The following is a 14,131-nucleotide window of genomic DNA, read 5'->3' on the forward strand; positions in this document are numbered from 1 at the left end:
AACTAAATTGGAACTGATAGTTTCCCTAGCAGAGAAGGTAATGGTTTTGCAGATTTATTGGCCAAATGGAGTGCGAGTGCGAATTATGATACATATTATTGGTGGAACACTTCTTTTGCACAGTTATAGATTTTGTTGATGTTTTTCTCTATGCTTTTTCCCTTTTATATCCTCTTAGAGGTTAGGCTTTACGTCCCACTCTAGTTCATTTTTCCTCGTTGATCAATAAAGTTTGTTTATTTTTAGAAAAATATACGTTCTCCTTCCTTGATGATATAAAGTTCATTTAATAACCCTTGGTGGCTAAGTAATGCATTCTTACGAAGTTATTCCATTGTGCATTCCAGCTTAAATTGTTTAGTCTTCTTTTTTCTTTCTTTTCCGAGTGCCTTCTCCAATTCGACTTGTTGGAAATGGATTACAGATAATCATGCATTACCTCAGTTTATTTATTTTTGATCGATCAAATTATATTAATATATTAACCAAATTGCACCACACAAACCATTCCTATATGCGTTAGGTGCGGTGTTTTTCTATAAATAGAAACCAGTACGGAGAGAGTGGCATGTCTCTATGCAAGCTTACTAATTGTCGTAGTCTTTTGCATTTTGCTTCCTTTTGGGAGATAAACACGATGAGGAGGTTTTGGAACATTAATGTTAGTATTTTCCGTTTGATTTTAATCGTGGTACTGATGTTATCAGTTGGAGACACACACGAACGAAAAATTGGCCCGCCTGTAGGTTCAATTGATGTTTTTGGTCCTGGAGCATCAGGAAGCGTTGGCCCTCTTATAGTTTTTTCTGATGTTTTTGGTCCTGGAACATCAGGAAGTGTTGGCCCTCCTGTAGGTTCGTCTGATGTTTGTGGTCCTGGAGCATCAGGAAGCGTTGACCCTCCTATAAGTTCGTCTGTTGTTTCTGGTCCTGAAACATCAGGAAGCGTGGGCCCTCATGTAGGTTCGTCAACTGTTTCTGGTCCTGGAACATCAGGAAGCGTTGTCCCTCCTGTAGGTTCGTCTGATGTTACTAGTCCTAGAGCATCAAGAAGCGTTGGCCCTCCTATAATTTCGTCAGCTGTTGAGGGTCCTGGAGCATCAGGAAGTGTTGGCCCTCCTATAGTTTCATCTGATGTTTTTGGTCTTGGAACATCAGGAAGTGTTGGCCCTCCTATAGTTTCATCTGATGTTTTTGGTCTTGGAACATCAGGAAGCTTTGGACCTCCTGTAGGTTTGTCTGATGTTTGTGGTCCTGGAGCATCAGGAAGCGTTGGCCCTCCTGTAAGTTTGTCAGTTATTTCTGATCCTGGAACATTAGGAAGCATTGGCCCTCCTATAGGTTCGTCTGATGTTTGTGGTCCTGGAGCATCAGGAAGCGTTGGCCCTCCTATATATGTTCGTCTACTGTTTCTGGTCCTAAAACATCAAAAAGTGTTGGCCCTCCTGTAGGTTCGTCAGGTGTTTCTGGTTTTGGAGCATCAAGAAGCGTTGGCCCTCCTGTAGGTTCATTTGTTGTTTCTGTTTCTGGTCCTGGAGTATCAGGAAGTATTGGCCCTCCTATAATATCATCTGCTGTTTTTGGTCATGGAGTATCAGGAAGTATTGGCCCTCCTATAGTTTCATCTGGTGTTTTTGGTCATGGAACATCAGGAAGCGTTGGCCCTCCTGTAGGTTTGTCTGATGTTTGTGGTCCTGGAACATCAGGAAGCGTTGGCCCTCCTAAAGGTTCGTCTGTTGTTTCTGGTCCTGGAGCATCAGGAAGCGTGGTCCCTCCTGTAAGTTTGTTTGCTGTTTCTGATCCTGGAGCATTAAGAAGCGTTGGCCCTCCTGTAGGTTCGTCTGCTGTTTCTGGTCCTGGAGCATCAGGAAGCGTTGGCCCTCCTATTGTTTCGTCTGATATTTCTGGTCCCGGAGCATCAGGAAGCGTTGGCCCTCCTATTGTTTCGTCAGCTGTTTCTGGTCTTGGAGCATTAGGAAGCGTTGGACCTCCCTTAGTTTTGTCAGCTGATTCTGGTCCCGGATTATCAAGAAAAATTGGCCCTCCTGTAGGTTTAGTTGCTGTTTTTGGTCCTGATTCTCAGGTAGTATTGGCGGCCCTGTAGGTTCTGCTGCTATTTATGTGTATGTTATTCAGGCTGCTGGTTCCGCTGCAACTTTGGGTATTGAGGGTCTTTGGCATTTACGTTGTTGGCTCTGGGTCTAGTGCAACATCTAGCTCAGTTAGCCCTGGTGATGCTGATAAACTTTCTGAAGGAAGTTTATGGGTTTTGGTCTCCTAAACGATTATGGGATGTGAGTGGAAGAAAAGTAATCGAATAAAAGATAATAATTTGGTATTAATATCTCCAAGTGTGCTTTTTAATTATTGTGTAGAAGGTTGTATTAAATTATCTAAATCTCTCATTGAGTGAACAATCTATCATCCATGTATTGAGACATTAAGTTTTTCATCAATAAAAATATAATTGTGTATAAATTGTAATTGGTAAAATTTTGATTAAATCAATGACTTAAGTATAATGAGTAATGATAATATTTGAACTTGTAGATGTCATTGTATTATATTACAGTGATAAGTCGTTGGTGACCTCAGTTTGAAACTCATCGGTACCGGGCAGGGAAGTCTATATCCATCAACAACCTACCTTACATGAAAACATCTAACGGTGAATATAGCGTGCTTGTTTAGGAACATTTTACATTTTCCATTAAAACGTGATGGGGGCCACCAAAATTGAGGAGTACAGAAAGTATCTGTACGTTTGATTATATTTGATCACGACTTTAACCTTTTTAACTAACTTAACTTGAAAAATGAGAGAATGAAAGTGAAGTTCAAAGAACACCTGAGAACCAGAGAAATCCCGTCTCCAAGTAAAATATTACACTAAGCCCTGCCCATGAATCTCAATTCCATTTTATAAACATTCTCCTCTCTTGATTTCTCATAGCAGAAGGAGAGCTTCTCACACTAATCAGAGTGAAATAGAGGAGTGAGAGATGACGTGGAAGGGGAAATAGAGGCGATTTCCTAGGGAATCAAATCTCTTGCGTTTCTCCATGGATGGAAGCCATTTTCCTCCATCTCCTCCGATTTCGAACACTAATCAAAGTGAATCAGCATCTAAATATGCAATTGGTAATGATTTAAACCTTGGGTTAGAGGATTTCCCGTTGTTACCAGTTTCTTCTTCATCCTTGGGAGTTAATGGAGCTTCAAAACCAAACCCTAACTCTTGCTGGAATGGGAATGGTCACAACATCTCAAGTACCTCTGCTCAATCAATGAAGCTTCCTATTTATGAAGAACTGACTTTGGTTGATGATCAACCAATGGCAGTTTTTTCATCAGGTGAACTCAAATCTCAAATTGAATATTGTGAATCTCTGGTAGTTGGTTATTTTGTAGGGAATAGGCTAGCTTTTCCTTTTGTGAAAGATAGTTTATCTTCCCAATGGAAGAAAAAAAGGGATTTCACCATGACCATTCATGGAGAAAATGCTTAACTTTTCAAGTTTATTCAAGAAGAAAATAGAGCTCGAATTTTGGAATTAGTTTCAATACAAATTGCAAAAAAGCTATTTCTTATTAGACCTTGGTCACCCTTCATAGAATCTCATATTTATTCCATTAAAACTGTGCCTCTGTGGATGAATCTCAGGGGGGTACCAATTCATCTTTGGAATAATGTTGGTTTAGCTAGGATTGCTAGTTTAGTGGGTAAACCGATCATGACAGACTCACAAACTGCATTGGAGACTAGAATGTCGTTTGCTAGAGTCTGTGTCGAAATTGCAGCTGATTGTTCTTTCCCTACTGAGCTTCCAGTCAAAATTGATGATATAAAGCTTATGGTAAAAGTAGAATACCCTTGGAAGCCAATTGCTTGCTCTCATTGCAAGATCTTTGGTCATTCAAGTGTAAAATGCATCTACAACCCAACCCCAAAGAATACTGATGTTTCGATTCCAAAGAAGTCTTTAGTTTTAGGTGACAGCATTGACCCTAATGAAATAGTGCAGAACACAACATCTGATGTGGAAGCTTCTTTTGTGAATCAGTCTTTAAAAGAGTCTAATAGATGTGGGAGTAGTAGTGATGAAACAAGGATTTCTCAACCGGAAAAGTGGATAGCATGTGTTGGGGGTGTTGTTCCGAATGCATCGTCTACTGCGGTTGATCCTTGTGCAGAGATGTGTATGAATGGGGAGAGGTTAATTGATCAAGAAAAGGTCCTTGGCGAGTGGGTCTCTTATAAAAGAAAGAAAGGCGCCGGAAAAAAGAAGAAAGAAAACCACTTACAGGTTCCTACTCTTGAAAATGGTCATCCGGTTTTGGAAGGTACAAGCATCCCAACTGTTGATCCCGCCATCCTCTGGTTTTGAATCTCAAAACAGGTTTCATGGGTTTGAAGAAGAAGAACAAGAACAACAACAAGAAGAAGAGATATCCACCTCCCAATTAGTTTCGGAAGATTCAACGGTAAGCATCGCAAAGGCGTCATTGTCCAAGCCAAGTAAAGGAATTGGTAAGAAATTGAGTTCGAAATCCAAATATACAGGTATAATCCCAAATGGTAATCTCTCAAGTTTAAAAATGAGAAAGCCTCCTAAATCTAAAGTCCCTAACAAAGTCTCGGCAGATAAACTTTTAGATTTTGGTTCTTCTTGGGGCTTAGAATTTCCACTTCGAAAGACTAGTCGTGAAGAAATGTTTAGAGATCTCGTACAAGATCACGATGATTTAATTATAGAAAATGTTGATGTTGCTAATTGACAAAAGGTAGTGGTCTTCTTTGTGGTTATCAAGTGACTTTTGATTTTTAGGTTTCACAATTTGTGTCTTCTTTTGTTGATACTCTTTGTATTCTTAAAAATCTCTTTGCTTTAGATTTTCTTTTGTTTTGTTGTATCTTTTGTGAACTTTTCGCTCTTTGTCAGTTGTAATCGTCCGTACATGACTTGTGTGCATTTTAATATATCCTCTTTGACCGATCAAAAAAAAAAAAAGAAGGAGAGCTTCTCATTCAAAATTTCCACGGCAATTCAAGCATCTTATCTTTTCTTCCTTCTAAATCTTCCCTCCATTCTCATAGCTTTAATTCGAGAACCAACTTGATTGGTGCAAGGGTGGCTTCATATACCCAGAACAAATATACAGCAGCACTTTGGAGGAAATACTTATAAATGATTCCAAAATGAGAAGAAGATAAAGGACATGTTGAAGAGTGAAATAAACAATCGAGTAAGGCTGTAATTCTAATCGAGTTGGAGAAACAATTCCAAAGCACTTTGCATGAAACTAGAAACAATTGTTTCTCAGCGTAGTTGGAGAAACAATCGAGTTTTCTCCCTTTTGTCTTTTCAATTTTTTGTAAATTGTATAATGCTTGTAATTATAACATTTTTTCGCAAATAATGAAATTCATTATGTCTTTGACAGTCACAAATTTTGTCCTGCTTTTGATGTTGGAGCAAACAAATTCGAAACGGAAGCTTTGCTTAGAAACTCAAATGGGGTGCTAAATGAGAACGAATGCGTGACTTATTTTTTGCAGTTATGTTTTACTGGCACGGTAAAATTCTAAGCAAGGCTGAAAATGATCTTTAGAAACTCATTTATAAAGAACGATTTTTTGGGGACCATGGATTTTTTGGGGGATCATGGTTTTATTTTGGGTAAAGGCATTAGAAGTAATTCTAGGTCACCCCATATCTAGTTATTTATTTAATACCTAATCTACCTCTTAATTAATTTTAGGTTATGATTAGTGAATGATTAGTTAAAAACAATTAGTGAGATTAAATTAAAAGATGGATTTATTATTAGTTGAGTAGAATTATTGAGAGAGTAGAGTTAGAGAAGATGAAGGAGAAAAACATGGAAAATAATTTTTTTTTTCCAATTCACTAAGTTTGAGTGAGTATTCAAATGATGAAAACTCATCCGATTCTTCATCTCCATCCTCTCCTAGAATATTTGTTAATCTTCAAAATGATCCGGATTTTAACTGGATTTTGAACAGTTCGGTTACTTTATATGAAGAACAAGTAACCGAACTCATCTGAAGTTGTAGTTCGGTTGCCCCGTGAGATGAAAAAGTAACCGAACTCATCTGAAAGTGTAGTTCGGTTACTTGATCCAAACACGCAGGTTACCGAACTCTCTAATAATTTCTAGGAGTTACAGCGTTATGTTCGGTTGGTTCGCAAACTGCGTGCACTTTTGATCTAACCGAACTTTACGTAATACAAGAGTATATAAGTTTACAAAGTTCGGTTCTTTCGCAAACTTGAACCTAACAGCTAACCAACCGAACTCTGAGTTCGGTTTTTGCGATAAAATTGTGAAGTTACCGAACTTAACAAACAAACAAAAATGTGAAGTTCCAGCATCTATTGGCTAAGTTCGGTTACTTTGTAGTTTTAAAAATTTTTGCGAACAAACTGAACTCTATTGGCTAAGTTCGGTTATTTTGGAACTCAACATAGTGGCCACAACAACACAGTTCGGTTAGACTGGATTTGTTTTTTTTTTCGGTTCTAAGGGTGGAGTTCGGTTACTTTGAAATTTTAAATTATTTTGCGAAACAACCGAACAGAGAGTTCGGTGACTTAGTTTTAAATCCAATAGAACCGAACTGTTCTTCGTGTTCTTCATTTTCAAGAAGTTCGGTTAGTAAACTAGGTTTTTTTTGGAAAATCGACCTAACCGAACATGGCTCTGTAACTCCTATTAAAACCCTATTTTGATGATTTCTATTCGATTGAAGCAATCAAAATCAAATTAAAGCGAAGGGTTTGTTGGAAAATACCTCCGGAGTGGTCCCATGGCAGAATCAGGTTGCGGCTGGCGTCTTTTATACTCGATAAAATTATTATGTAACCGAACTTAATTGTGACTGCATTGATGTTGTTACATTTCTTAAATAGGCGGTGGTGGTGGGAGGAGGTGGTGGTAATCGGTGGTTGGTGGTGGTGATAATCGGAGGTGGTGGTGGTGGTAATCGGAGGTGGTGGGCGGTGGTGGTGGTGGTGTTAATCGGCGGTGGTGGGTGGTGGTGGTGGGAGGAGGTGGTGGTGATATATATATAGGTGGTTATTAGGTTGGTTTTAAATTAAATTAGGTTAAGGGTAGGTTAGTCATTTCAACGTTTTAGGACACTCCTTATCACTATAAGGAAGGTGACCTAATAAAACCATGGTCCCTAAAAAATCATTCTTTATAAATAAGATCTTCACATTAGCACTGTATAGGCCCAAAGCTGGAATTTTTGTTGGGATGTGTCAAGTTGGTTCCGCAGTTGAGTCGGCCCAACCTTAAAATTCAAACTTTCCCTTGCAGTTGCAGAGAAGGTAATGGTTGTACATATATATTGGCCAAACGGGATGCGAATTCTCATACATATCTGTTGGAACAATTGCTGAATTATGCCTGCAAAATAATCATAAAAAAAAGCAAAAAAACAAAAAACAAAACACTGTTATGGCTGAGTCGCGGACTAGGTCGCTTTCTTTAAGACGTTTCGCGGCTCTGCCCAAGATTGTGCAAGCAGTTCTTCAGTGGCACGTCGTCCCTAGGATAAAACAGCCAGGTTCAATCTCTTACACAATCACTCTTGCACGATGAGAGGATGTGAAACTTCTACACTTCATTCTTGCTCAAAAACACTTTAGAAAAATCAAGGATGATCACACACTTGTTTTTCTTTCTCACAAAAATTCATTTTTCTTTGAAAACCCAAGAGACATAAAAGAGAAACTCTCTCTATAAAAAATGTTTCAACAACTCTTCTCAAAATCCCATTATAAAAATTCTGATCTTTCATCTTTAAAGCCAAGAATAAATAAATATGGATTAAGTGAAAGACATTATTAAGATGTTAATTAGCATCATTAATTCGTTCAACAAAAAAACGGTTTTGACATTAACACAAAATATTTATTCTTTAAGAGAGAGAATAGTTATCACATTTACACCATTTAAATGAAACACTAATTTTTGGAAACTAATAATGTTTTTAAAACATATATTCCCAACAATCCCCCACTTATATTTTTCAAAAAATTGAGCAAGAACGTATAGAGTTGTGCATAAGCAAAGGTGTCTCGCGACTTGAAACTTTACGTAGTGTTAATAGGCTCTCTTAAAATCTAACCATAGAGTGAACATAAGTCTTGAACTCTATGAGATAAAAAGATTGCTTAACACACACGACTATACTAGTGTAAAGTCTAAAGCCAGCACATTATGTCCCTGCTCTTGTATCCCAGTTTAATGAATGATCTAGAGAACTACCCATATTCTCATAGAAAGCGGCCACACTTTCACATTCATATAGGTGAGTCTATCAAGAGTATTCCTGAATGTACCCCACTCTAAATAGAGATATAAACATCATTAAGAGTTTAAAATTTTAAAATTAAAAATTAAACTCAACCTTTACTCATTTCAAGATGTCATGTCGTGGGATGAATTCTTCAAAAGCATGATTCTCGCATCTCCATATCACCTATGACTTCGTCTAGTCCCTTTGAACCTATTTGTAGGTTGGGTATCAATCATAGATGACTCAATCTCAATGGGCATCAACCTCATCCCTAAGATGTATTCACATCTTCTTATCAATCCTTTCGTCAAAGGACTAAGAAACTCGTTTCAGACACTATATAATCCATATTCTCATAAAATCAACTCTTATAGTTGTCGTTACATTCTCAATTCATGCAATAGCCGCGGTACTATCACATTGGATTAATATGTCTGTTCCTCTATCTATTAGATGATCGAATCGCTCCATCCCTTAAAGGATTCAACTGAAAGGATGTCCCCAATCAGCTTCGCAATATCCTTAAAGGATTGCGGTAACCATTTAGATAGTGTATTTCTAGGCGTATGATGTGTTTGAAACACCTCATAACCTTCTCAATATTTTACCAATTTTCCATATTAGAATTGGCAAATCTGAATATAAAACCCCCACTATGGAAGCAATATATTACACCCCCACTACAAAAAATACTTATATATATAGTCAATCACGTAGCAAAGAAGCATACTGAGCTACCATACTCATGTCTAGTGCAATCACACATAATCTCAAAAGCATTAGCACTAAACCAAATGAGTGAAAACTTGTTTACATTCAGACTATATATATTTCTGTCTCTTTTAAAAATTCTATTTTCATTGAAATGAAAATGATCTAAAGAAACAAAAAATTCATTTCAAAAATATACATCTTCTTCACCCAAGTCTTTCATATCAAATAGCAAACTAAGCATGTTCTCAATTTCATTTTCATCCTATACGTTAGAATAAAAATTCAAAAAATCACTTATGCATACAAAACAAAGAGTATTGTGCATTTCACTTTCATCAATTCTGAAATCATTCGAATGAATCAAGTAAACAATTTTTATTTTATAAATTGTTTTAAAGTTGTTTTTCAGAATATAAAGGATAACTTATCTAACTTATATGATTTCTTTTATTGTAGAAACTACACAGTTTTCCATGTTTGGTTTACATAGATTCTCATCCTTAACTTACACAAAAGTAAGATATTTCTACTTAGGACTATAACAAATCATACATTGTAGAAACAACATCAACAAACAAGCATGTAAGTTATTTAGCGACATGAATGTAAGAGTCAACAATTTTATGTTTGCTTGTCTAAAAACAATAGGCTCATAAAAACTTTTTGCCAAAGATTTAATAGTTTGAAGAACAAAATTACTCTCTATAAGAAGTTATCTTTCAAATTATAAGCAACAAAATATTCATGACTAAAATTTAGTCTCACTATATATGCTTTTCTAGGTTCATTCTTAGTGAATTACTTGTCACCTTCATTTTTCTAGTTCCTCTAATTTAAATCAAATGTGCTAAAGCATAGGATATGGAACCCCCACTATTTTTGACTCAAACAAGAATTTCAAAACAATATCCAAAGATCCCAAAAATTGTGAAAAACTAATAAGCCAATGATGTAAACCCAAAACGTTTTGCACAAGATAGCGGATAAAAATTCAAAAAAATTTCGTGAATACAACATCACCTAGTTAACTACTCAAAGTATCATATTTGATATCAATACAGGCCACTCAAAGCATCACACATGTTTTTATAAAATTCTCCAACATTTTATTTCATTTCAAACTTATGCAACTCGCGTTAGATTTGAAAGGGTACATGCTTTTATGAGTTAGGTAAGATTACATACATGTTATTCAAATATTCACCAAGTTTATAAGAAAATATAACATGCTCATATTCATCACTAACTTACTGATTTCTTAAAAAGCATGACAAAATCTCATATTTCAAATATTATGCTCAAATATTTGATCCATAACATATCATTTGTAGTATTGCATTGATCAAACTCAACAAATTTCTAATCTCAATCTTGTAAATAACAAGATAGGAGGAAACTAGAATTCTTTCTCATTTCGGAAGTATGAACATCTTTAACAAGATTGTTCTACCCAAAGTAAACTTTGAGATCGTACCAATATTGAAAATCCTAGTGATGTGAGTATATATCAACACCACTTTCTTTCAAACGATTTGGTTCAACTTTTGAACCATAACCTATCAAAACAAACATGGTGTAAAGCACCAATATATACCAACCTCTCACCGTATCCACAATTTACATTAACTTAGCTTGAAAAGCATTGTTAATAATATTTGATATCCTTACAATGCCGTGCAAGAATAACAAATAAATTCATAATCAATATTATGTTCATTTCTTGGTGAGAGTTGATATTCACATTAGTTTTGACTAGGTTTCTAATTATTTCGGTTTTGGGTTCGTATAAAATTCCATCTCATAAGTTCCAAACTTATATGAGTCACATGTTTATTTTCATACACAATAATTCTCAATATCTTGTTTCCCTAAAATTTATTTTAAGATTGAACAATCAATTTATTCAATTTAGAATGTCATTATTTGATCACTACAATAACTACAAATAATTCATCAAACATACCTCAATTGCTTTTAAAGCTCAATTGGTTGTAAACCATTGTCCATTCTTTGCGCAATAACAAGAAATCAACAACTCCATTGCTCTACACATCGATTAATCTCCCACAATTTTTTATTTCATTAGAAAATAAAATTTCCTCAAGTAAGTGAATTTTCACCTGTCACAATCATGTACATGTGAGCATTTCAAACAAAAAAATAAATATGTAAGGTATGCACTTACATAATTACTTGAAAATCAAATAAAACATAGCACTCCATGTTTCTCTTAAGTTTCAAACAAAGATTCAAAGTTATATATTTATAACATATAGTTATAACTTTCCACTAAGCATATTATCAAGCACATGTGGTGCATTAGCTTAATCTCTAACAATGATCTTCTTTTTCATTTCCAAAACAAGAGTATGAAGTAATAAAAATAAAAATCAAAATCAAAATCAAAACATGAATTTTACTATAATTTATTACATCTCAATCTTTAATCTCTAATGTCAAGTATCATCTCCTATTTTGGACAAACGTACACAACGATTTTGAAATCACCACATCTCTCAATCTAAAAATCCAAACAGGAAATTTCAAAATGGGTTTCGAAGATAATTCATAATTTAAAAGTTTCATGTTTCACACAAACCCAAAATATCAGCACAGAGATCAGAAATACTAAATTAATCAATACTAAATTTCTAATCGTCAGAAATTTTCAACAACATTATTAAGTTTCGTAAAATACTCTAAAAATAATTTTCGGACTCCAAAAATTATGAAATTTTACAGGGATGATCCTCATGATGTCTCATATACTCCATTAAAATTTCAAGACCCAACTTCTTTTCGTTAAAGAGATGCGCATAAAACTCTATAACATGTCAAAAACGTTCGTGTATGTTCAGCAATATTTTTGTATGCTAAAAATTCATGAAAAGATATCAACCATTTACAATCCTAGTCCATAACATAAAATTAACTCTAGGTATCAGGTTACCTAAAATCTCAAGCATCATTTTCAATCGTCAAAGAAAAATTATACCGATTATAGTTATATAAAACGAAATAAAACAATGATACTTATCCCGTTTTAGCAGTCGTTTTCTTTTGATATCTGTGGCAGAATAAACGTCTTAAAATTGTTGGAACAATTGCTGAATTATGCCTGCAAAACAATCATAAAAAAACAAAGACAAAACAAAACATTGTTATGGCTGAGTCGCGGACTAAGTCGCTTTCTTAAAGACGTTTCGCGGCTCTTCCCAAGATTGTGCAAGCAGTTCTTCAGTGGCGCGTCGTCCCAGGATAAAACAGCCGAGTTCAATCTCTTACACAATCACTCTTGCATGATGAGAGGATGTGAAACTTCTACACTTCATTCTTGCTCAGAAACACTTTTATAAAAATCAAGGATGATCACACACTTGTTTTTCTTTCTCACAAAAATTCATTTTTCTTTGAAAACCCAAGAGACATAAAAGATAAACTCTCTCTATAAAAAATGTTTCAACAACTCTTCTCAAAATCTCATTCTAAAAATTCTAATCTTTTATTTTAAAGCCAAGAATAAATAAATATGGATTAAATGAAAGACATTATTAAGATGTTAATTAGCATCATTAATTCGTTCAACAAAAAAACGGTTTTGACATTAACACAAAATATTTATTCTTTAAGAGAGAGAATAATTATCACATTTACACCATTTCAATGAGATACTAATTTTTAGAAACTAATAATGTTTTTAAAAAATATATTCCCAACAATATCAATGGCGGAACACACCTCCATAATGCTTGAAGCCTGTAACGAGGACACACAAAGATGTTTCGCCCCATAATAGATTTTGGTTGACATATTTTTCTATGCTTTTTTCCGTCTCTCTTATCCTAGAGGTTAGGCCTTCGTAATCTTTGATTGATAAAGTTTGTATTAAAAAAACTAATCGTTTTCCTTGATATTGGTCGGTGTGGTCAATAACTATAACGCTTGTGGCTAAGTAATGCATTCTTTTTGAAGTTATTCCATCGTTCCTTGAGCAATCTGGCTGAAATTGTTTATCGTCTTCCTTTTTGTTTCTTAATTTCCCGTGTGCCTTCTCCAATTTGAGTCGTTGGAAATGGAATACAGATAATCTTGCACTATCTCAGTTTATTTATTCTTGATCGATCGCATTAACTCAATATATATTAACCAAATAATACTTAGAATATATGCACATGCATCACACTAACAATTCCTGCATGTGTTAGGTGTGGTCTGTTTTTCTATAAATATAGAACCAGTACAGAGAGAGTGGCATATCTCAGGGCAAGCTTAGTAAATCGTTGAAATCTTTTGTGTTTTGCTTCCACGATGGGGAAGTTTTTGAACATTAACATTAGTGTTTTCTGTTTGATTTCAATCTTGGTAGTGATATTATCAGTTGGAAACACACAGGGACGGAATATTGGCGCGCCTGTAGATTCGATTGCTGCTTCTGGTCCTGGAGTATCAGGAAGCATGGGAGCGCCTTTAAGTTCAGCTGCTGTTTCTAGTCCTGCTTCTAGTGTTACTGGTGCTGGTCCTGCTGCAAGTTTGGGTGCTGCAGCTGCTGTTTCTGGTCCTTCTAGTGCTGTTGCTCAGGTTGCTGGTCCTACTGCAAGTTTGGGTGCTGCAGCTGCTGTTTCTGGTCCTTCTAGTGCTGTTGCTCAGGTTGCTGGTCGTGCTGCAAGTTTGGCTATTGAGGGTCTTTGGCGCTCAGGGTGCTGGCTCTGGGGCAGGTCCAGCATCTAGTTCCGTTAGATCTGGTGATGCTGCTAAACAGTCCAAACCGAAGTCATGGATGTTGAACTCTTAGACGATTGATATGTTGTGGATGTTAGAGAAATAATTGAATAAAAAGTTCAGTGAGAAATAATTTGTGGATTAAGATCACAAAGTGTGTGTTTCATATGCAGAAGATCACATAAAATTGTCTAAATTTCTTATTGAGCAAATAGTCCATGGGCATTAAGGTTTTACTTAATAAAAACATAATTGTGAGTAAATTGCAATCTGTAAATTTAGATAAATAGGTTGCTTGGATTTTTTATTACATCTAAATCTAACTCACAACATCTTAGCCAAAGAATTATAAAGAACTTTCGAACCA

At 35.5% G+C, this 14,131-nt stretch overlaps 1 protein-coding gene across 1 annotated transcript; it reads left to right on the plus strand.

Annotated features, from left to right (window-relative positions):
* Nucleotides 1-637: 637 nt before the first annotated feature.
* On the plus strand, nt 638-2,204 carry LOC113360028 (collagen alpha-1(I) chain-like). The gene is made up of 3 exons (XM_026603583.1): nt 638-1,340; nt 1,451-2,082; nt 2,136-2,204. Exons 1-3 carry the CDS (start codon nt 638-640, stop codon nt 2,202-2,204), a joined length of 1,404 nt encoding a protein of 467 aa, XP_026459368.1.
* Nucleotides 2,205-14,131: the final 11,927 nt, after the last annotated feature.

This window comes from Papaver somniferum, chromosome 1 (assembly GCF_003573695.1).
Source record: "Papaver somniferum cultivar HN1 chromosome 1, ASM357369v1, whole genome shotgun sequence".
Classification (NCBI taxonomy): Eukaryota; Viridiplantae; Streptophyta; class Magnoliopsida; order Ranunculales; family Papaveraceae; genus Papaver; species Papaver somniferum.

What these genes read in the sequence shown, in the direction of transcription:
- LOC113360028 (XM_026603583.1), top strand. Translation starts at nt 638, where the DNA reads ATGAGGAGGTTTTGGAACATTAATGTTAGTATTTTCCGTTTGATTTTA. An exon ending in AAGCATTGGCCCTCCTATAG is followed by an intron (nt 1,341 to 1,450) that starts GTTCGTCTGATG and finishes GCCCTCCTGTAG; the next exon opens with GTTCGTCAGGTGTTTCTGGT. An exon ending in TTTTTGGTCCTGATTCTCAG is followed by an intron (nt 2,083 to 2,135) that starts GTAGTATTGGCG and finishes TATGTTATTCAG; the next exon opens with GCTGCTGGTTCCGCTGCAAC.